The sequence below is a fragment of the Lepidochelys kempii genome, chromosome 10 (genome assembly GCF_965140285.1).
Source record: "Lepidochelys kempii isolate rLepKem1 chromosome 10, rLepKem1.hap1, whole genome shotgun sequence".
Taxonomy (NCBI): domain Eukaryota; kingdom Metazoa; phylum Chordata; order Testudines; family Cheloniidae; genus Lepidochelys; species Lepidochelys kempii.
In genome coordinates this window covers 9,323,069-9,347,340 of record NC_136389.1, presented here as the reverse complement: position 1 = coordinate 9,347,340, position 24,272 = coordinate 9,323,069, and the positions used below count along the sequence as shown (strand labels likewise).

At 42.9% G+C, this 24,272-nt stretch overlaps 1 protein-coding gene across 2 annotated transcripts in view; it reads right to left on the bottom strand.

The window, feature by feature from the left end:
• The window catches only part of RNF216 (ring finger protein 216), a 120,802-nt gene that overhangs the window by 71,556 nt on the left and 24,974 nt on the right, over positions 1 to 24,272 (bottom strand). The window contains exons 2-13 of one of the 2 annotated variants that reach the window (XM_073361904.2): positions 21,323 to 21,448; positions 19,952 to 20,085; positions 15,608 to 16,477; positions 12,202 to 12,278; positions 7,364 to 7,466; positions 6,385 to 6,549; positions 5,035 to 5,149; positions 4,586 to 4,725; positions 3,482 to 3,532; positions 2,211 to 2,348; positions 655 to 803; positions 68 to 146 (exon numbers count right to left, since the gene is read on the bottom strand). In XM_073361904.2, the coding sequence (XP_073218005.2) occupies positions 68 to 146; positions 655 to 803; positions 2,211 to 2,348; positions 3,482 to 3,532; positions 4,586 to 4,725; positions 5,035 to 5,149; positions 6,385 to 6,549; positions 7,364 to 7,466; positions 12,202 to 12,278; positions 15,608 to 16,477; positions 19,952 to 20,085; positions 21,323 to 21,389 (2,088 nt within the window). In that variant the 5' untranslated portion in view covers positions 21,390 to 21,448. The remainder of the gene's footprint in view (positions 1 to 67; positions 147 to 654; positions 804 to 2,210; positions 2,349 to 3,481; positions 3,533 to 4,585; positions 4,726 to 5,034; positions 5,150 to 6,384; positions 6,550 to 7,363; positions 7,467 to 12,201; positions 12,279 to 15,607; positions 16,478 to 19,951; positions 20,086 to 21,322; positions 21,449 to 24,272) is intronic. The other variant, XM_073361905.2, reaches the window with a different exon arrangement.

Here is a 24,272-nt window from a genome sequence, read left to right as displayed (position 1 = left end):
GAGCAGCCCTCAAGCGGTATACCTCAAAACTCTGAAAGAGATGACCAGGTAAATATCAGCCCTTTACCTTCCTGCAGCGAGGGTTGGGACAGCTGAACCGCTTCACATCGTTGTCCAGGAGCGCCGGGAAGTTACAGAAAGGACACCTACAGCACAAGAGAAGACAACATTAACATCCTATATTGAGTAACTCTGTTGTAACAACTCCACACGCCCCTTAACAAGGTAGTCAGCTATGGCCTGTCTGTCAAAAAAAAATTCAGTGACCTCAGCACTGCCTCTTTTCTTCCTACAGTTCTCTGATTGCAGCCCCTCTTTGTGTCCCAAAGATCACGTGCTCAGTGCTGCTTCTAGACTATTTCACACAGAGGATTAGTGCAGAGCTGACAAACCATAAGAGATGCAATGCTCTGTTGATTCTGATCTGTTTCTACCGACCAAAGAAAGCTAGCGTCTATTAATAAAAATATTTAGGGGTAAAAGTCAGATATCTTAGTTACAGACAGCCTTTAAAAAAACCCAGCTGCCTTGTGTTACCAAGCCAGCTAATGTTTTGGGCTATAGAACCAGAATCTACTGCAACACTAGGTGTCAAACTACCACTTGTTCATCCATTTCACAGCATTAACCCACTTTGACACGCTGGGAACCTACCTGACTAGCTCATCCGCACAGGCAGCAGCCACCTCTTCCTCAGCTTTCCGCTCATAGTATTTACACAGGATGTTCTCTGGGAGTACCTTCTCCAGCTCACTGGTTGGGAATGAACATGTGCAGCTCCCTTCCATGCAGCTGAGCTCTGACTACATTGGTGAAGGAAGAGAAGAAGAGACAAGGAAAGTTCATAAAACATAAAGGCATCACTCAATTCTACTGAATCAAGATTGATTCAACAGAACCGAGGGGTCTAAGACAACGAAAATGTTTGTATTGAAACTGACATTTCCAGATGTGACCACAGCAGATGACTGCATAAGTGCAGAGGTGGAAGGGGAACAGATAATAATATATCAGACAAGTGCCATATACCGTGTAAACACTCAGCTATCAAACATGGTCAAACACTTTGCGCAGTGGCAATTTTCCCACAGAAGGTAGATCATTAATGGCAGAATTCACCCTTTTCCAATATTTTGAAATATTTCTCCCTTATGAACAGAACAGTGACATGGTTTTATAAGATAAAGCCTGCTAAGTGTATACTTCTGTTGTCGCATCCAAATCACAACCCCCGTGTGGACTTATTTTAAAAGTCACAGACATTCAACTATGCACTAGTGTTGCTATACCACTACACTGCAGTTCCTCCACTTCAAGCTGCATCACGAGACATGGTACATACTAATATCTATGAATGTAGAGATATTTAAAAGCTAAACAAAAAAATGGAATTGGAACACTACAAAGGAGAATCCCCTGAGTCTTCACTCCCTGCATGCCTCAGAGCAGCGGTTTTCAAACTTTTTGAGCTGATCCCCACTTTGAATTACAATTTTTGGTTGCACCCCCCCAACACAGAGCAAAAAAAGAGGTGAGTCGGGGGTGGAGGCAGCACTTCCTGCCCAAGCACTGAAGCCTGAGCCCCGCTGCAGGGGCCGAAGTCTGAGCCACCTGGCATTGCAGCTCGCCCCCTCTCCCTCCCACAAAGGTTCCTCCATGCCCCCTTAGGAGAGCGAACCCCACAGTTTGAAATCCTCTGCCTCAGAGTTCAAATCTTGAGTCCCAGCCACCAACCTACCCCACTGTGCAAAACTGGGTTACGGCTCTGGTTTGGAAGCAAAGACATAGGAAGAAAGTGAAAACACTGTTTTTCTTTTACTCACCCCATTGAGCCTGGCTACTGATACGGGCAACTGCACACTTTTGGGAAAAATGTTGCTTGAGAACCTTAATTCCGCTTGCTTAACTATGTAACCTTAACCATGCATTAACAATTTTTGTGCATTTAGCACTGCTAAGGAGAGTTTCAATTCAATTCAATGACAAAGATCCCTGTACGCAGTTGTTCGCTATCTGCAGGAGGGCAAGACCAATTTGGTTTTTTGCTACTAAAGTCTAAGTGTGTTCCACACGATAGAACACTTCATAAGACGTGCAGTTATACCAAGTTCACAAATTCCTCCAGCATACCTACATACTTCACACTATTGATTACATGAACCTACACATGCCTCCATCCACTTTTCATTCTCTCGTTGGGACACGCTTACCTTCCCAGAGCCAAAGACTGCCTCCTGAGCATATTTGATTAGGCACTCCTTGCAGAACAAGTGACCATCTGCACACTGTGTCAGTTCCTCAAATGCGAATTCCCCATAGCAACAACGACACTCGATCATCTGACCATCCTGCAACCATTAGAAAGATTAATTCCCCCACCATCCAACCCAAATAGCAACAGCAATAGGCTATTGCAAATATATAAATGAGACACCCATAAAATTAGCATGTGCGGTTGAGACACAACCTTACCACCCTGTCTGAGACTCCCAATTAAGCTGAAAGTGGCATGAGCATTTCTAACAAGAATAGCTACAGTTTGTAACAGTCAAATAGTTGCTTTGTTTAGAGTTTAAACTCCCCAAGAAAGTTAAAAAACGGAAGTTCTAACTACTCTCTAACAGACTGCAATGTAGGACAAGCCATCGCTGTAGCCAATTACCAAACCCATGCACACTTTGGTGTATTTGCTAGTATGCCTAAGTGCTAAGAATGAGGGGATTTGAATGACAGAAGAATAAAAGTATCACTAGAGGGGAGGAAGGGAACAGAATGCACCGTTCACATTTGAAGACTAGGATTCAAGTTTAGTGGCCTGCAACTACCCCAAAGGATATTTATCCATATCACAGGTCAGGAATATGGTGCATTGGCAGCAGTGTTTTAGAAGAAGGGAAGCTTGCACAGTTCCTGTCTGTGATACGATGGCACTGATAACTAGGCATGGTCCCTTCCTTGTAAAGGCCAATATGCACTCCAAAGCTTAAAGGTAATGGATATTGAAAGGAAAAAGGTAATTCATAGCAGCTGAATAGAAGTCCAACCATCATCTCTCTTAATTGAAATGGAAAGGCTTAAGTTTTTAGATTTCTAATAAGCCCCCCATAGCGAATGGAAGAGAAGCCTCTCCAAGAATAGCACATCTGTTTTAAATTGTCATAATGTGAGTAGCAATGGCAACCCTGATTACTAATCTACTGCAGTGCTGGCATGGCTAATCAGGTTATTAGCAGCAACCAAATGAGTTACTACAATTCATTACATGCATCAATACTGCCTTCCTGAACTCAGCTGTTGGTACCCTTTTCTAAAAGCCAGGCCAAACACACACACACACACACACACTAGGGGTTTTGCCAGCTCAGCAAAAACAATCCTACAGCAAATGAATGGAGTATGTGAGATGCCAGACAAGTCAGCTTAGAAATAAGGGAGTAAATGCAAATACTTATTACAAAAATCAGGTGACAGAGCTACTGACCTTCTGATACTGCTCCTCGTTCATCTGCAGGGCAAGAAGGAAGTCTGCATGCTGACAAAGACATGTGCATTTGTAATTATTGAACTAATAACGCTCCATTCCAGACACTAAACACTTTTATGTAATCTTAAGATTTAAAGCATCAGAAGTATGTTACACTTGACAGGCTGCCCACAAACTGCTCAACCTACCATTCCAATTCCAGTTACCTATCAAGCTATTTAAGACTCTGCTCTTAAACCCACCACTGCTATGAACCAGATTCCAGACAGTCAGCAAATTCAGGCTCTTGCAGACCCAATGGGCAGAGCAGATACCAGAGTGAAGGGCTTTTACAGAGATGATTGAGAGCATCTGCCTTGTTTTTAAAGGAACACCATCAATTTATATAAAGTTTTTAAAGCAATTCTTTCCCCAACAAGTCAGTGTGAAGATATAAACTCAGTCCTTTCCTAGAATATGAGCAGCAGAGGCAGTTTGTAGTAACGGGTGGCAGGTTTCCGCTTTGGCAGACTTGGGTTTGAGTTCTGCTTTTAGTTTCAATGTAGGTAGACAGAGGAATTCTACAGATAGCTTGCCTAGCCTCCAGAAGGTGAAGTGTGTAGACAGATTGCCTTGTAGGCACAACAGGGACCATGCTTGCTAATTATAGAGCTGTATTCACGAACTCCAAAGGAAGTCTTACCATTGGTATTGTGATGAAAGAAGGCATGTTACTGCCAAATGGAGGAGGTTTAAAGCTTACTAGGGCAGAGAATGAGCAGTCCTAGAACTCAAGGAGCAAAATCCAACCACACTTCTCCCCTGGATTAAGGAGGGTCCAGAATGACATTTTAACTTCAGCTCAGCATCCCAAATCAAGTGAAAATGTGAGCTGTAAGGAGATTACTCTAGGCAGAAATGGTAGTTAGCTGCCTACGCATGTAATAAGCTCTGAATAGGTTGCTAGCTTGGCTAGTCCCAAGGTGCCAAACCACAGCTCATTTCTAAAAAGTCATGAATGGGAACTGGGAGGAGGGAGAATTGATATTCAGTGTTTTGTTCAGGTGTGTGTATTTATGCAGGAGACAGACAGACAATGAGGGCAATTCATGACAGTCTCACCTCTGCCATCTCTTTAATTTTCTGTTCATAGAACTCCTGCTCCAGTTGCACGGGTGGGAGAAGCGAGAGCCTGTCGTAGGACCTGTAGTGCCGTCTCTTGTTCTCCAAGAAGAACATCCGCTTCTCAATTTTCACGTCACCTAAAGCAGGATAAGAAGCAGGATGAGAATGGACTGGGCAGTGAGATCAAAGCTCAGGGTGTTTCCTTATCTATACCTGTGACACGACAGACCACTACTCATTATACAACTTCAGAGTTCAGAAGCAGTACTGTATCAAAAAGACATATTATTTATTCATGAATACCATCATATCTTCACATCTATACTAGACAATGGCAGAAAACAGAGGTTTCAGGGTCAGAGCACCTAACAATGGTACTTTCTGTGGTGGGTAAGCTCTGCTTGCAAGATGCACACAGACTACCATAAACACCAGCTGCTGCTTACCTTGCTCAAATTTGAAATCAATGTAGGAAAACTGGTTCATTTCTTTCCTCCTTTTTCGCTTCCCACTGTTTTCCGGAGACAGCTCCTGCCATTTTTTGAGGGCATCAGAAAAGGCCTAAAAAAAAAAAGAAAAGAGGAAACAAGGAAAGAGGGTTGTTAACACAATCGCTCCAGATAAGTCTCTACTACTCTCTGCAAGAAAACAAGAACTGTGTGCGTCCATTACAGCGCTAAAAATTCACAGGGCCTTCAAGTCTGACTTGAAGACAGGGCAGCAAAAGCCTCAGAAATAAGTCTGCTTCTCCTTCCTTCACTCATCCTACCACCGTAGAGACATGGGGCGATCACACTGTGTGGGAAACAGAGTGCTGTATTGTTCAGGCGCAGAGGAACGATATACAACCGCCCCTACAGTGCTATCTATAATGCTGCAATGCCAGTGCCCAGAACGTAGTGGGTGAGGTCTGTAACACATTCTGAAGAATGTTTTTGCGGGTAATCTGTGAAGGTTTTAGGGCCATATCATGCTCTCTCTGAACTCAACTAGGAGCAAAACTTTTCTACTTAAGCATTAAGCTAGTCTAAGGGGTGAGGTGTTTAGTCTTATTTCAATGTTGTGGTATTAGATGGGGGGGGGGGGGTCTAACAGTTTCAGACAAAACTGGTCACTAGCCAGCAACAATTTAGACTAGTCTAAGATAAATGTATTGCCCATTGAACTCACTTTCTTTGAGTTGTTCTGCAGTTCTGCTACATGGATATTCTTCTAAAAGGAAACTACCATGCAAGCTAAATCTGAGGGGGCCAGAATGGCTCAGCAGCCTCAACCAATTCTTTATAACCCAAGTTATTAGAAAAAGAATGAGTGAGGAGAGAGGGATCTCACACATCAGCTGTAAGTTACACAAGGGTCTGATCGCATCTGATTGTTACTCATCTAATTTAGGAGGTGACACTCCGTTATGTTTAAGTTGTGTTTGTATACAACTGACACGTTTGTCTTAAGATTTGGTTAGCATAGGCTCTACTGGCAATTACACCTCCTTTTGGCCATGAAGCCTGGAATATTCCTCGGGACAGGCTATGTTGTATCACCACTAATTAGACAGCACCCCCAATAACTCTGTATTCTGGGAGAAGCATAACAGCATCAGCAGCAGGATGGGATACTTCAGAAATTTCACAAAATCAGCCATTTCCTACCAGCCACTGATCTGAAGATCAATTGCACTCCAAATAAAGGAGCATTTTTAATACTAGCCGATGGTGCAAACAAAGGCACCATGCTTCCCCCTTCCAGTGCCAGGGATAGGCAGCCTTGGAAAGAAAAACAGAATCTGACTGAAGAACCTTTCGTGTGATTGCATAGTGTCCCTTGAGTTCATGTAGTGCCCACTTGATGTCCTGACTGCTTAGCATTTTGAAGTCGGCCATAAGGAGGTCAGCTGCTTGGATAAAGCATCGTTGATCAAGTGGGGCGAGTTTGGAAAAGTCAAAGTAATCCACTTTAGGCACCTGGAGAGAACATTAAAACAGGAGTTAATGCAAGCCTGACCTTTTAAAAATAAAAAGGTTTTCCTCTTTCAGCAGTGATGAGCGAACACTGGCAAGATCACACAGAACTAAACTGACTGTTCTGAGTGTGTGCACAGTTTGTGTAGAATTAGATTATTCTAATGATCAGTGGGTTCATCTGAGTAGGATTAAGATTTGCTCTGTTCTCAGAAGCATGAGACTTAATCTCTATGCCGACTAGCCCATGTATAACCATTTGAGATCTACTTAAATAAAAGGAAAGCAGCCAATGGGGAGACAAGGAACCTTTCCAGTTATTTTTGATGGAAATAAAGTGGGGAAATACACTGAAGCAGCTAGCCAGTCTAGTGGCTGAATGGCAGTGCTCCAATGCCACACGAGAAGAAGATTAGAATTTCAGTCTACTTCATACTCAAAGGAGCTAGGTATGCAGAAGCACTCCATATTAATATCAATCCCCTACTGACGAGGATTGAAGGAGTTAGGGTACTTTCCATTTCTCCTTGATGGAAGGAGATTGCGTGTGGTGCAGTCTTGTACAGTACATTTGAAGGGATAAACTGGCAAGAACTAGGAATGCACAATACCCAATGGAAGAAAGCCCTTTGGAAGTCATTTTACAAGCATGCTTTGGATAGAATTACTTATATTACAGATATACCAAATGACCCCCAATCAGGGATCAGGGCTTCATTGCACAAACGTACCGAAAGGAAAAGCTTTTACTGAAAGCAGCCCAAATCAAATATGTTTGCTGGGATGCATATTAGATATGAAGATACTTCTCACTTGCCTTTGTCTCATCTTGGCTGGCGAGCAGGCTGCTATTGGGATTTAAAACCACTCTGCCTTCCTTCTTTGGATAATCTGGATTTTCCAGAAGAAAATTACAAAGTCTGCAAAGATAAGTGTAGTTACTTGTGGGTTTGTGAGCCCACATCCCTGCATACATTCTTAAATTTTAGAATGAAGTGGGTTTTTTACCCACGAAAGCTTATGCCCAAATAAATCTTAGTCAGTCTTTATGGTGCCACCGGACTCCTCGTTGTTTTTGTGCATACAGACTAACACGGCTACCCCGATTTTCAAATTTAGCTTCTTCAAATTAAGAAGTTCTATGGATATGCTACAGCTGGGCACCACAGGCTAAAAGACGGCATTTCAGGTTAGAATAAACTACCGCCAGGATGATTTGAAAGACAAATCCACTCGCTTTTATTTGTTGTTCAAACATTTGAACATTCTTTTACTTGACCCTGAAGTTCAGTTCACACAGAGGAGTTAACATCATAATTATTTCCATACCAGAAAGGAGATGGCAAATATGACTTACGTCACTACATTTAAGGGCAGCTACGGCCAGAAAAGTGGCCACGTTAAATTAGGCACCTTCTTTCAAATCACTTTTGGATTTCAAATAAAAAACACTTACTACTTTTTAATTTGCGCTTCATTGCGGAACTGACAGCGCAGAGATTGAATGGGGAAGAGTAACAGTCATCACGCGTGCAGCACAAGCGCAAACCCAGTGGCTGCTGTTTCAGCTAGTGCAAAAACACCTTCTGAAAGTTTTGGTTTTAAGATTAAAGAAATCCAAGAGCACAAGGTGTTGCACCAGCCCCGCACCAGCCTTTCCAAGCCGGAGAGCTGTTTCAAATTCTTTGTTTCTTCTCTGTTTCTGTGCGAGGATAGATGGAGGTTGGAGGATTTAACTATGTTTAAACTTGGTTTGAATGTAGGGCACACGCTCTGAATATGGGTTTCACTGCAATAAGGTTTAAGTCACACAGGCACCGTCTAGACCACGCTAGGAACTGGTTTAGCTACAACTGGTTAAGGCATATTTAAAATTTGTTTGTTTTAAAAATAAACCACATCCTTCACTCCAAGGTCCAATGCAGCAGGGGTTCTACTACTAGTGGTCACGAATTTGGCAGATGAGAGAGTTTCAGTTTAGCTTAACGAAAAGCTTTTGCTCAGAAAAGGCCCTGGCAAACAGTCATCAGGGCATATACGTTGCCAGAGCTGTGAGGAGAAGATTTCAGAACCTATACCTACAGAGGAAATGGGTTGTAGTGGTCAGAGTAAAGAACGGTGAATCAGAACTCAATGACATATTGCCAGGTCGGTTACTGAGGTTATGACTATACTGTGGCAAAAGATGCATAGCGTGGCTGTGGCTGGCCCAGGCCAGCTGACTTGGGCTTGCAAGACTGAGGCTGCAGGGCTATAAAACTGCAGTGTAGATGTTCAGGCTCAGACTGGAGCCTGGCTCTGAGATTAGGGTAACCAGACAGCAAGCGTGAAAAAAACGGGACGGGGTGGGGTATAACAGGAGCCTATATAAGACAAAACCCCAAATACTGGGACCGTCCCTATAAAATCAGGACATCAGGTCACCCTATCTGAGATGCTCCCACCCCTCACGGGGTCTCGGAGCTCAGGCTCCAGGCCAAGCTCAATCATCGGTGCTGCAATTTATACTCCCGCAGCCAGAGCCAGCTGACCTGGGCTCTGAGACTCGGTGCCGCAAGTTTATCGCAGTGTAGACACACATGCCAAAACTAGCATGGCCAGTCAGAGTCACACAAACAGTTCCTTAGTCTCTCCATCCACACAATGGGATAAAACCTATCTCAGAGGTGCTCAGAGGAACAGTTAATGTTTGTAAAGCACAGAAATCTTTGAATGAAAGGTGCTAGATAACAGCCATAGCATTCTTCCTAGAGCCAGCCAATGCTAACAACTCACGTTTGCGATCAAAAGAGGGGCTTTTTTAAAAAAAGCCAGTTCAAATGCAACACTTTCCCACCCTCACAACACTGTTATTTTAGTCCAACTCTCACACTCAAAGCGAAGAGTTATATTAGGCACCGACATATTGACCAGAAAATAAGCTCAGTCAATCAAAAGTGTCCGCAAATGAAAATTTACGATATATGGTACCCTGCTAAGTGGGATGTTTACATTTTATTTTGTATGTCAGAGGACATTTTTTAATATGTCCGTCTTAGAAAACAGCTTCATGCCACGGCATTGTATACATTTGACAGCACTTGCCATTTTTTTAAAAACTGCTGATGTCCAGTGAAATGGAAATTTCACGGAGCTCAAGCCAGAGCAGCTGAAATGTAACAATTTTAATTGTGGAACAATCAGTTTACATTTTAATTAGTCTGTCATTTGGGTGCCTAGAATTTTCAGGGAAGTTAACCTTCAATATGCCTAACAATTAGCTAAATGGGCCCCTCTATGCAGTGAGCATGCTGTAGTGTACCTGCACCAAAGGACATCAAGCCCATGAAGAGCCTTGTCACAGCCCAAATCTGGCCCCTCTTATTTATTACATTTCAGCTTGACATGCCATTGAGATGAAAGTGCTCTTGCAAGTAAGGCTGATCAGTGCTCTGACCTACTTATTCCAACACAAAAGATGTGATGACAACCCAAAAGATAGCTTATTAAAAGGAATAAAAATACAGGCAAGAAGCCTTTCTTGACCCGTCAGTCACCCATGCACTACAGAGCAGATATTTTTGAGTGCTTACTGGATAAACACCCACTCACCTCATTTGTCCTAGATCAATAGGGTCCTATAAGCTAAAATTGGAGTTTAACTCTATTGAACCCTTGCAGGATAATATGGGTAATTTGACTCAATGATAGGAGACTGATGGGGAAAGGATGCTTCAAAGCATGGATAGGAAAGTGAGAAATTAGTGGCTTCTATTAGGGAAGCCAAAGTCCCAAACTCTTGTCTCTGGTGGAGAGATCTTAAAGCACAGCTATTGTGGCAGACTTGGAATTCTAGGACCATTATGTATTGAACATCCTAGGTTCATTGCTGACTGTCCTAATTATGGTTCCACATAACTTGTAGATTCATGCATCCTGATATTGTTCAATTAATTGTCTTGTTTAGCCAGGCAAGAACTATCCTCATATAAAAGATTGTGAACACTCCAGCTACTGACCATTATTTTCAATTTTTGCTTTGCTTACTAATCAGTTTTAACATGTTTTAGACTGTGAAAGGGCATCTTCAGGCCATACTGATAGGCTCTACGCTACAGACCCATGCTGATGAAGGAAAATACTTGGAGCCACTTTCTCTTCTTTCAAAATCCTGCAACTTATCCAGTTCTGCTGATACCAAGACATTAGACTCCTCAACTGCCTAGTTGTCAAGATTTCAGCAAGGAAACGAGGAAGAGGGTGGTGCTGCGTTAATGAAGTACATTGTTCTTTACTCAGTGTTCAGTGGCATTTTGATCCTACGGTGATCAAGAGAGATCTCAAATACAGTGTTTAACATAGAATAATTTTTCTGGAGCCACCAACGCAACTGGCAAAATAATTTAACAATCCTCGGACTGGTTTTACTTGCCAAAGTTTTGCTCAAGTTCTAGGCTACCAGCAACTGATATTTATGAAGTTAACGCTATCAACCCAGGACATGTTAGTTGTGTCATGTATATAGAAAATATTTAGAGAAAAATCTAATAGGACATGCCACTGCAGCGTTACGGAAAACCGCATCAAAGCATCAGGTGGCGAGTCCAGGACATAGTGTCAGCTTTATAAGGAGTACACGTCCAGTTTGTCACAAGCTGGAGCGCAGGAACAAACAGGAAACTCTTTTCAAATCAGATAGGCAAAGGAAAGCCAAGCCCATCCACTGGCGTTTTTAAAGCAACAGGGGGAGGAATGCTAGTAATACATCAGGACAGTCTGTAAATATTAAGGGTGTAAACATGAAGGATGGAAAGAAACTATCTAAATGTCTATTTAGAAGCAATGGAATATATTTAAGGAACTACCAGCTTGAGGGAACGTAACGAAACATCTTCCTGAACATGAGATCCTGTAGGCTGCGGAGTATTTCCCAAGGGAAGGAATGGAAGCCTCTGTGCCAGGACATTCAAAACCAGGCTGAATAATGTCCTAGAAAAACATTTTGCAGAGCACAACCCTGCATGACCTAATAAGACTTTTTAACTTTGTGATACTAAGAACATTCCAAAAGTGAGATGATACAAGGTACCAACATACTACTCAATTTTGCCAAGAACCCAGAAAAGTATTATTTTAAGCGCTACTTGTACCTGAAGGGGTATTTCTACCGTAGCGAGAGAGCTTTAGGCGTTCTGGAATAATTCAGCCTCCTTTGAGCAATGCTTTACAAAAAAAGTCATCTCTGTGCTTTACTGCAGCCGAGATACCTACCTGCATTTTTCTAGAAGTTTGTTAGCAATTAAACAACTCTAGCTGTGACACAGAAAGACTTGAATGAATAGAAAAGCTGAAGGCAGAATATTTTTCATATTACCAAGAATAAGGTTGGTGGAGCTAGAACGTAATGGCAGCCGGTTTTGCTGAGCAGGGACAATGCCAGGAGTGGGGGAGGCTTTGTTTTCAAGAAGGGTTCTGTTACGATTAAGGAAGGATCTGTGCTTCTAGACACTCATGGCAATGCAGACTTCCTCCCCGGCACATTTTGAAGCAATATGACTAGGGTCAGGACAACAAATGTATGACTGTAGCCAACTTATTTGTTATTTCATGAACAAACAGTTCCATTAACCAATTTACTGCTATGTGAGAAGCTCGGACTCTCCGCTCTGTACTTACACATTTAGGTCATAACAGGTCTTGATGTGAATTAATTCCTCAACATACTCTTTCCTCACATCTGGGAATCTTGCTTCCTATGGTGGGAAAAGCAAGAGGTTTGTTATATTGGAAATTAAAGTAATAGAAAAAACATAGCATCAATATCAGTAGGAACAGAACATATATAACTTAGCTAGCTTGTCCCCTCCTTCAGGTGCCAGAGCATCTTCTATGAGAAAATTTAAGCTTAACCAGCCTGGAGAGTGGCAACTATAGAGTTTAGGTTCCCGCATTCACTATCTACTCACCACACCCACCCATCCCTTTTCACAAGAAGTTAGGCCAGCTACCCTTGGACACACTGGAGGGTGGTACTGAAGGAAGGCTCTATGAAGCAAGTGTAGCTATTGTTTAACAGTTTCCTGTCCTAAGTAGTTTAATCTTTTCTGCTAAGACACGCAACGCCCTGAAACACAATCAGTAAAAGGAGTGCACTCCAAGCACCCAGGTGTCTGTCAGTGCTAAGATAAACCAGAACTGAGAAGACCGAACATTTCTTATAGTTTTTGTACAAAGTTTTTCCAGCATTCTCCTTACAAAAGGCACCACCCTATCCCTGAAGGGATAGGGAGAGTAAACCTGATCATGTACAGCATTTTGACTTGCAAGACTGTAAAAAACCATAGTAGTTCAAGAACAAAAGTCAACTTTATGTCATATCCAAAGTTAAGCCCAAAGGGAACTGTGAAGAAGCACAAAGGGATCTCACAAAACCGTGTGACTGACTGGGCAACAAAATGGAAGAAGAAATTCAGTGTTGATAAATGTAAAGTAATGCACATGGAAAAACAGAATCCCAACTATATATACAAAATGATGGGGTTTAAATTAGCTGTTACCACTCAAGATAGATCTTGAGGTCATTGTGAATAGTTCTCTGAAACTCAATGTGAAGCAGCAGTCAAAAAAAGCTAACAATGTTAGAAACTATTAGGAAATGGATAGATAAGACAGATAATATCATAATGCCACTATATAAATCCATGGTACGCTCAGACCCTGAGTAATGCATGCAGTTCTGGTTTGCTGGAAGCTGGGAATGGGCAACAGGGGATGGATTTCTTGATGATTCCCTGTTCTGTTCATTCCCTCTAGGGCACCTGGCATCGGCCACTGTCGGAAGACAGAATATTGGGCTAGATGGAGCTTCTGTCTGACCCAGTGTGGCGGTTCTTATGTTCACCTCATCTCAAAAAAGATATATTAGAATTGGAAACGGTACAGAGAAGGGCAACAAAAGTGATTACGGTTACAGAACAGCCTCCATATGAGGAGAGATTAAAATATGCCAGGGGATAAGGAGTATTTCTGCCTCCAGATTGTAGCACAATCTGTTATTGTTGCACAGCTTAGATGACCGCTCCATTCCACTAGGCATTGTACACATGAAGTAGAAGACCATAACTGTCCTGAAGGGCTTACAATCAGAGAAGACAACACAGAAAAAGGGTGGGGTAAGGAATATAAAGCTATAAACAAAGGATGGTTTTCCACTATCAAGTTAGGGTCATGATTTTATGTTCTTATTATAGGCAGTCTTACCAGCCCCACCTTTTCCTAAAGTTACCTGACACTCCTTCCCCATTGTATGACCCTGTTTTCAGTTGCTTATGAAACTTTGTAAAACTGTTTGCAATGAAATTTACATGCCAAGCGTCTGCCTCTGGCTAAGTGTTTTGGAAAATTTCAGCCAGAATGGCTCAGCATCCCCAAAATGACGCTAGGGAAAAATACATTTTGCCCATGTTAAAAGATTTCTGGTGACATTTTGTTTCAAAACCCCTGGAACCTCCATGCTTTGGAGCAGGAAACTGAAATCTGGCAGGGGGTGACCTTTGCGCCTTTTTCCATCCCCATGAAAATCCATCCAAATTTGGCCAAATAATAAGTTTTTGGGGGGGTTGGGAGAATTAGGAGGAGGAGTCAGTTTGCACATGCTCATTAGGCACTTGCTAGAGCTTCACAGGTAAAATTCCCAAATAATCTGTCTGCACTAGGCATGCTCCAGTTTGCATGTGGGCAGGACTTCCCCTGCAATTGCAGATCTGGGGGGCTGCAGGCTGGACCAGAATGAGGCATCAGAAATGAGCACAGGAAGCCTGTATCTCCTGTGCTCTGAATGACACCCTCACCCCTCCAGCTTAGCCTAGGCAGGATGGAGGAGAAAGTTGCCTAATTTGAATGCAGAGGAGACAGGAGCTGGATGTGGCAGGGGATGGGGAGGGAAATCTGGAAACAGCTGTGCAAGGAGACTGGGAGTGGGATGGGAAGTCTGGAGAGGTGAGACTAGGATTGGCTGGGCAAGGAGATTGGGACAAGAAGGCAGGACTGGGACAGGGCAAAGAGGATGGGGGAGAAGGAAGGGAGTCAAACTTGAGGGAAATGAGCAGGAGAATCTGTGCCCACTAGAGAACACACTCCTTCAGAACTGGGAACAGAACCCAAGATTCCCAAGTCTCACCATTCCTCTGCTGTCAGACATCTGTGAAAGCTACTGGCAAAGAGTCTCATCCACTTCTAGTGCTAGTCCACATAGAGGATGACAACCTTCTACTGCTATCATTTACTCTTTTGGCTCAAGTGAGATGGATCTAAAGGTGTCAATCCTGCTGATGACCCATGTGAATGTCAATATGATGCCACATGATGGAATTTGTTTTTCAGATGGCTTTTTAAAAAATTTAGGAAGTTACACTCAACAACTCTATATTAAAAAGAACAGTATTAAGGATGCCAACTCAGGCACTCAGACGTTAGGAAATGCTATAATTAAGGTTGCTCAGGCAACCTTAATTCAGCCCCTTTGTTTTATGCATTATAATGCAGTCTATAATTGCAGGATCACATACTATTATTTCCACAGGTCCTCTGCTTCATTCAGTGCACAGAATGAAACTGCTCTGAAGATGAATCAGGGCTGTGTAGTAAAGGAGACATGTCTGTAGGACCCTAGATTCATTTGTTGCTGAAGTCAAAAAACATGTAGTGAACGAGGCAGGAGGGTCTCATGGTAAGGATAGATGAATGCTACCCTGGAGAACTGAATTCAATCCCTGCCACTGCCACAGAGTTCCTTGAGATATATTCAGTTTAAATGACTTTTGCCTAACTTTTCACAAGTGGTCACTAATTGTGTGTTCATTTTCTGGGTGTCCAACTTGAGACCCTGGGGTCTGATTTGACAAGGTAACAGGCACTCACAGTTGCAACTGAAATCAATGGGAGCTGTGCTTTGAACTCGTGAAGTGCTGTATCAGGACTTGTTCTGTCAAAAATCCCAATCATTTTTAAAGGCTATAAATGCACAGTGTGGGCAAGTGAATGTGGTGACTTCCTCAGCTAACACAGCACACAGAATACTTACTGTTTCTTTGATGAGCAGGGAAGTGAGGTCTTCATCCTGCCCAGCAGCTCCTTGCTCTGGAACGTTACCAGAGCCAGGCTCATGTGATCCCTGTGCAGGGAAGGCTGGGCCTGGCTGTTCATTGTCTATTGCTGCCCACTGGCCTCTCATTTCCTCTGGTGGATGAGCTGGTTGAGGAGAAGCTGGGCCTGGAATCCCATCCTGTTGTGGTTCAGGTCTGGGAAAGGCTGGCCCAGGGTTCTCCTCCCGGTATGCCCTTAGCAAAGATCCCAGTTCTGCTTCAGGCTGCCCTTGCTGCGGAGCACAACAGCTTGCTACAGTACGTGGCTCATTGTCTACAGGCTGGAAATAAGGATGATCCAACCGACTGTTGTCTCTGGTGGCCTGTCTGCTTGCAGCTGCTGCAGCAGCAATTGCTCCTCTGAGGTTTTGTAAGAGGTGTTGATCCAGGTCTTCATCCTCCTGGTCCTGTACTTCCAGATTTTCCTCCCATTTAGGTAGGAAGCCAGCTTCCTCCAGGTTGATTATTTCCCTTTCACCACTGGGACTTGGACTTGTCTTTATTGCTTGAACCACACTTGGCCCAGGCTCTGAATCACCCCCTCTTTCAACCCTGTGCCTACAGTGTTCAGAGGGTCCAGGCAGCTGTGAGGCATGGTTTCCATTCTTGTCTCTGCTTGGCCCTGCACCATTCTCCCCCATGTGGTTACAATGGGTTCTCTGGCACACCACAAAAGGCCGAATCCCCTCTTGCAGATGTAAGCTCTTCAATGCCATGTCACCCTTAGATACTTCTCCCAGCTGGTTCACACCTTGCCACTTCGCAGCGGATCTGATGACATTGGGACGCAGAACCTGCTGTTTTGGGGTCTAAAAAGAAAAGAAAACTGAATAGTGGGAGCACTCCATTTTGCATATGTCATGGAGAAGTCTGTCTAGATGACCTGTGCATCCAACTAAAACTCTGGCCTGAGGCAGGGGAAGTAAGATGTTTAGCAAGCAGTAGGATAAGAGCTCAAATACTCATTACAGGCAACTTGCCCTACCCTATATTTCATGATTTTCTCGTAACATAGTTCAACTGTATTTTAACTCTGACCAAAACTAATAGTAAAAGATGTCTGGGCAAACTAAGTACACATGATTTGAATGGACTCCTATCACTCTGCGCCGCCCACCATTAAAATAAGAAGTGGGAACTCTGACCAGTTTGATAACCACACCTCAGTTCACCAATTCACTTAACAGGCAGCAGGAACCAGAATTCATGCGCTAGTCCCAGCCACTGTTTCTGCTTCTGGCAGACTGAGGTTTGTAACCCATGAATCGAGGCTGAAGAGCCATTCCTATGTTTTTCAAACACTGGAATGTAATGGGCACTCTGTTAAGAAATCGGTTTTGCTAGACACCTGTAGTTGCTTTAATGGGAAAAAAACTGGACAACTTATAGGATTTTTTAAAATAGCTTGAAGGTGAAATATGCTTTTTAGAACAATCTAAGTAAGTTGCAGTTTTTGAACTTGTTCTGTATGACGACAAGTGCAGGTGAGAAATAATGTTATAAGGTAGAATATGCTTTGCCTGAATATCACATGTGTATTTCTGCAGCTTTAGAAAAATGTAACTAAAATCTGAGAATGTATTATGCACCAGATCATCAAAAAGCATATTTAGAAGTATTTTTAGATAAACCAAAAGGTTTTGTAACCCATTAGAACCCAGTCTGGCAGTCTGGTTCAAGTCCTGTGTTTTCTTGCAACATTAACTGTCAAAAAAGTGTAGGGAGCTGATGTCTGCCTCTGAGGACTCATTAAGTCTTGCAGGGATAGAACTCCAAAAATCAGGTTATGGCACCATGTGCCATAAGTGTGTCTTGCATTTTAGAGATATGAGACAAGCTCCATATCACAGGGAACTTGTGCATATTTAGGATACAAGACATTACGAGGGAAGGTGACAGACAGACAAGAGTTACAGCAACAGGGTAATGTGGTGGTGGTGTTAATGCCCACTCAGTGGTTATACTTTTTCCTACACTAACATTACATTCAGTGGAAAAGTACAGTTCATAAGCCTGTCACAGAAGAGACTTTTAAGAAATTTGAAGAACAGGGTTTGTGTGACACCAAGAGCCAGATGCATGTGTTAGGGGCCAGTGGAGGAATGTACTCAGATGCAAGTGGGAGGAGGCAGGAAGTGGTTAATTTTGCACCCTGGGCAGAGTAAATTGACAAGGATTGGAGGAAAGAGAAACAGAAGAGTAGGAGGAGTGATACTGAAAGAGATCTATACATATTCTGTTAAGGAGTTGAGAGTAAGGTATTTAAGTCATTTTAGTTCACTTAAAATCCAGAATTCAGGATCCAAGTTAAGAGTACAACAAGGTAAAAAGTTTGGCCACAGAGCTGCTTTGGTTAACTGTAAAACTCTGTTTACATTGTCTTCAAGTACTATGCTTCTGCTTATTTAGAGAAAAACAATGAACATACCATGATACACTAAGTATCCACTCATCTCAAGAGATCCACTTACAACTTAGTTGTCCCCTCTGACATGGAGAAAGCATGGATCCCTTTTGTAGTACACCTGACAACCTGTGTCCCTAAACTGTACCAAACCCTTGGGTTGCTTAGTCAGGAGAATTCAGGGTGACAATGCTCTTGGACTTCACCTCTCCACAGCAACAGTACTGAGAGCAACCTCGGAGATATTTTTGTATTGACCGTCGCCCCCAAGGAAAGATAACCACCTCCAAGAAACTAGAGAGAAAATGTTGGCAAGGTGGTGTGGCAAAAGTGGAGCTGGGAAGCAATGAACTATAATAATTTTATTAACACTGTGTGAGACCAGGTCAGCAAGGGAAGATTGTGTGTTCTGGGTTACGAGGCTTTCCTATGTGAATGCACTCCTTTAACTTATATTGGAGCTGTGGGGGAAGAACAAAAGAGGAAAGAAAAACAATGCCTTCCCAGATCAGAACACCTAGGCACATACTAGAAAGACAATGTGGCACCAACTGTTAACTTCAGAGATGTTGTATCTTGTCTCCAACTGTAAACCTTGTTTTGTAATGCTGGAACCTACCAGCTCAAAGGGATTCAAACATTTAAAAGTGGATTCCTGAGAAGGTAAGGGCACTTGTCAGGAGTCGTCTAGGGAGACAGGCTCCATGGAGGAATCTAAGGAATTGGGCCTTCCCAGATCCAGGGAGTGGTAAGCAAGCATTATGTTTAGGCTGATTTACTATTTTTAAGATGTTTCTCTTAAATGTTTTTGTTCTAAATAAAAAAATATACCTTGATCACTAATCACCACTGTTGTTGCCCCAGAGGGACTAGAATTGCAGAGTCTGAGTCTAGATGAGACCTGCTAAAGCAATTATGGTTAACACACTGGCGACTGCATCCCAAATGCAGTCAGAGTGAAAAAAATGCTCCTTTCCATCCCAAGAAAGAGGTGCCGGCCCAAGACCCAAAGCAGTGCATATGGAGAGGAGAAGAAAGGTGTTAGAGGAAAGCAGTAGTCAATAGCCCCACAATTGCATGCCTTGGCAAAAGCTTATTGCATACAAAACTGAAGTCAAGAATGCAATGCATTCAACATTGTGCCAGGAGCATATGCCCCCAAAGTATAATATGTAGGCATCAAACCAGGGCACTGGTATACTACACGGAAATGGTTAAATTTAAGACCATATGGCATTGCTTGATCCTTTTCATGTTAAAGATTAAAGCCAAAAACAGTCATTGCACACTTACCTTACACTGCTTTTCTCTTAAGAAGGCTGGAAACACAGAGTCAGTTTACCACAGGTTCCCTTATGTGTCAGCGGTCAGGACATTCTGGTTCTTAACGCTCAGATTTGATTACTGAGACATGCCAGATGGCTAAATGCAAGTCCAGAAGTTTACTGAAAGCAGTGGGCAAGAATTTTGTGCTCTTGACTGCAGAAGTGGCTGACATGCCCATAAATCAAGCAAAGTCCACGACCACCCTCATTTTAAATATGGAGCAGCCCTACACATCCCAGTATACAGTACTCCATCTTCTTGGATTAAGAGAAAAATCATTATATGCTGGGAGCTGTAATCTTTGTTGGCTACACCACCTGTCTTAAGCAGCATGGTTTTGTTAACCTCACTTTACCCAAATAAGATGGAGGAGCTGAGATCCCAAAAAGTTGCCAATGCAGCCATCAGCTAACACTAAGCTCAGGTGCTCCTGCTGAATAAGCTACCACAGTGGTCACTGTGAGCTCTGAAGGAGCATGTTATTCACCTGCACAATAGATTATTCAGAGAGGCAAAGAATAATGTGGTAATGTGTACAACATATGAAAATCACCTCCACCAGGATGACTACATCGTCGTCGTCTTCCTCCTGCCGCTGCTGAACTGGCGTATCTAGCAACAAAGGCAATTCTTCATCTGAGGAGTCCGATATGGTGATAAGTCCTTCATCTCTCCTGTTTATCCACTCTGCAGTAAGGCAGATAACATTATCTATTTGCTAAAGGTTTGCAACAGCTCAAACATTTAGATCCTACAATTTCAATCTTAAAATAAAAATAGAAGTCCTAAAGTTTGCAATGCTATAATGGGGAAAGGATCTCAAATTCATTGTTAGAATCCTTACCAGTCAGCATACTAACGTAAGGAAATCTATACAAGTGCAGACAACAGCAGAAGACACCTCAAACAGAAGCATATGTAAAAAATAAGTTTATTCTTTAGTGCTGCGCAAATCCTCATCTCAGATTCCAGCAGGAGTTGGTTTAGGAATGGTATAGCAGCACAGGCTGCTGCAAGTGCTAATAGATACTCTAGTCTCAGTGCTCAGCTTCTTCAATTCATTTCCACAAGGAATGGGATAGGAGGCACTGCATACAGGAGGCTCCAGCACGGTCAACATCTTAAAGGCTGTTCATTTGATTGATCATTTGAGCAGGTGCTGGAGGAGGGAAAGGGATCCAAGTGTCATTCATTTGCTTATGAAAGCAAAGAATGACCTAGCAGGAGTCTGAGTGAATGAGGTAGGATCACCGGCTTTAGGAAATCTACTACTCCAGACAAAAGTGTATTCTGCCAGGAAGTGGTGTCCCTATCTTAAAAGGCTCTTTCCAAGAATGAAATAAGAACACAGAAAATAAACAGAGTTACTGGAACCTTGAACAAACTTTTCATCCAGAGATTTATGGTTTCTCTTATCCCAGAGGCAAAGCATGGATTTGATACTCAAGATTTTGGTTCAACCTTCAGTAATCCAGTACAACAAAAAACTGCCATGACAGCCCATCACTTGCCTACAGAGAACAGATTTATCCCTTTATCTCCAAATACACAAAGACACCAGTATTTTAAACTCCACCTGTGAAGGAACAAATGCCAACTTACATAGTCTATTAGGACATGAATGCAAAGCCAGCCTCCATGCCAGGAGACCCTTAAAAGGTAGGCTGCGCTACTAGCCTCTCAAAGATTTGTGAAAGTAGCTCTATTCTGAGCGGCTATTTCCAGGAGTTTAGCAAACTGCCTGAAGAAAGTGGAACGGGAGAAGGAGAAATTCACACTTCTTGGCAACCAATTGAGTATGTGATTTGGTGCAGCAAAGCATGCTAACATCTTAGGTATTACTCTCACAGCTTTCAGAGGTTTACTGCTTGCAAGCACTAGTGTTCGATCTAGGGACTTTGCAAGTGCATGTGAAGTTACTTACCTTTCCCACTGTGGCTACGGAAACTGTTCAAGTGAATTACCTCTTCGTTGCCACCTCCCTCTGCCATTTTAAACAGTTGTGCATATGAGCATCAATACCTGAGCATGGCAATCACAACCTCAGGACCTGAAAAACAAGACAGAAATGGGAGTGAACACACAGATGGTCCCATCTTGTTCTCTCTTCAGAGCCCACACCACACACGGACTAATTTCAGTTCAGGAACAATTGTGTTCCAAGACCCTACTGCAACTGTGCTCAGTTGGATTTTTTCCATTGCAGGTTCTAGAAATGCAAAATTACTTCAGGAAAAGCCAAGCACACACATTTTAAGGGAGCTAAGCCTGTGACACGGTGATCATATTAAGCAAAGAAAAAACAAGCCACTTGAGGTGCAAAGGTGATTTTTTTGGAAGCTACTAGAGTCAAGCAAAAGGTAAAGGTGGCCCTTCACTGGAGAGAATCAGTGTTTGATATTTACTGTACTAGTCAGAACTAAGACAGGTAGTATCTCTGGCCATTTTAAAGGCAGACCTCACCATTACACTTCACCTAATTTTGAAACAGCCTCATCTACAGTCTTTAATTCACTGATGGGATCTGCTTCTCAGATTTATTGTTTCTACCACTGCACTGAGAGGGCCATTCTTGAAGCCAAAGGCCTAGTTATTTTAAATGTCATCCAAAGAAAGGAATCATTTAAACTTGGTTTAATTTTAGTGTTCTGGCAAACAAGCCAGGAAACTCAGATAACAATTAAATCTCTCCTTTATTCCTAGTTTTCAGCCAAGATCACAAGTCATTCAACAGATGGAATGCCTATTCCAGTATAGAAAGACTTGATAGGAAAGAAAACTAGACGAGTAAGAAGCTGCCACTCTTCTGACCTGGAAAAGAACAATGGGGAAGTAGGATTTCAAACACCACCACCCATCGGCAAAACAAAGGACAGGAGAAACCACAGAAAATAGCTTCCGCAGAGCCTCTCTAGGGAGAGACTGTGTTACACCACTGAATCTGTTCTAGGAGTTTGTAAAGATGCTCACATGGGTGCATTACAGATAAGGCTACGTTTATGTCATGGAAATCACTGAATCCGTGACTTCGAGACCTCCGTGAAATTCTCTGCTTCAGCCCCAGGAACTGTGGGACTCAAGCTGGCAGGCAGCGGGGCCCTGGCAGGGTTCCACTAACAGGTGACAGTCTCCTGAAGGGGCTCCCCCTCAGGGTTCCAGGGATGGGAGACAGCCTCGCATGGGGGGGGGGAATAGAGGGGGACTCCTCAAGGAGTGGCTGGGGTCTCCCTTTTTCTCTTTGGGAAATATGGGTACCCCACAGCTCCTAGCTGCCCTGGGCGGGGGGGGGGGGGGCACATCTGCCAGCCACCACGGTGACAGAGGAAATCACAGAACAGCAAGAGTCACTAACAGGTCACGTCTTCCGTGAATTTTTGTTTGTTGACTGTGACCTGTCTGTGACTTTTACTAAAAGTAACCGAAACAAAGTCTTAGCCTTAATTATAGATGCAGAGTAGAAGCGCACACATGCTTCACAGAGAAGGACTCAGACGTAGAGGACAAAGTCTTCATACACTTATCTGAATAGCTCTTCCTGATACAGACTAAGCATCTCTGGGGTCCTCCAGGCGCTGCTTGGCCAACCCTCCCACGTGCACACCCACACCCAGTCTTTGGCAGAAAATTCTCAATGCTCCTCAAAACAGGACATGGTCCAGTTTTCTTTTATTCTGAGGAACAGGCTAAAGTGACTGAAAGCAGATGAGATCAAGGAGGCATGAGATGCTATGGAGAAAGTGACAAACTGGCTTTAAACTACCAGAGCCTGGTGGGAGAGATGGGTAGCTCATTTTAGGATCCCTAAAGGAAAAACTCTAGACTTACACTACCAGAAATGCCATTCTCAGTCTTCAGAGGTAAACCAAAGAATGACACAGACTATCAGGTGGGGTTTTCTGCTGCCATCTGCTGGTAGAAGACACTAACTATTTGTGTAGGCTGGTAACTGGACAAAACTGTAGCAATTGAAATAATGGCACTGTTATCAGTTGATAAACCCCATCACCACTATCCGTACTTTATGAAGCAAGCCATATCACAGTTTTTTTCTAGAGCCAATAAGAGATGGTATCTGTACTATGAAGAAAGCAGTGAACTAGAATTATGCAGAAGTTGAACTCAGGAGCAATTTTATCTACTGGTAGAACAGTTTTTCATCTTGATTTTCTATGAATCTTTAAACTGTTTGAGAACACACAATGAAATCCCAAATTGACACTTCATTCATCTAGCTGGAGCTTTCAGGTATGTATCACGGTACTGTGCACTACACTTTCCCTGGCAGTGAACATACAGAATGCAAATACGTATTATTCCCCCGTCCATGGCACACCCACACCAACACTGCAAACAGGCAAGTGAAGGAATCCCGGGAACTCGTTGTCTTTCACAGACTTTGTTCTTAACACCTGGCAAATGCCCTCAGATCATGCTTTACTCTCTACAAGAGATTAGATTCCTTTATAAGGCAGAGGATTTTGGCTTGGATTAGTTTCTCACCCTGATGAAGTTTCTCACATCTGAATGTGAGAAATGTGCAAGATGGCACCCAACTGACTATTCCAGCACAAAAGAGAATCTGGACTATGAACTCAAAGGAAGATTCCAGAAGCCATTCCAGCATAAACAACAGATTTTCATCTTAGAGAAACAAGATGGATACGGTGGTAATTTTTACTGAATCAACTAAAGAAGAGATCTGGTTAGCTCAACAGAAGTTGGTTCAATACAAGATTGCCTCACCCATACAGCCTCTCTAATATCCTGGGACCAACGACGCTACAACACCATGACAAAGAGATTTCCATCTTGCTTTTTGTGACAGTCCATGGCTATTTCAGTTGCAGGAGGGAGAGGAAATGTCGAAGACAAAG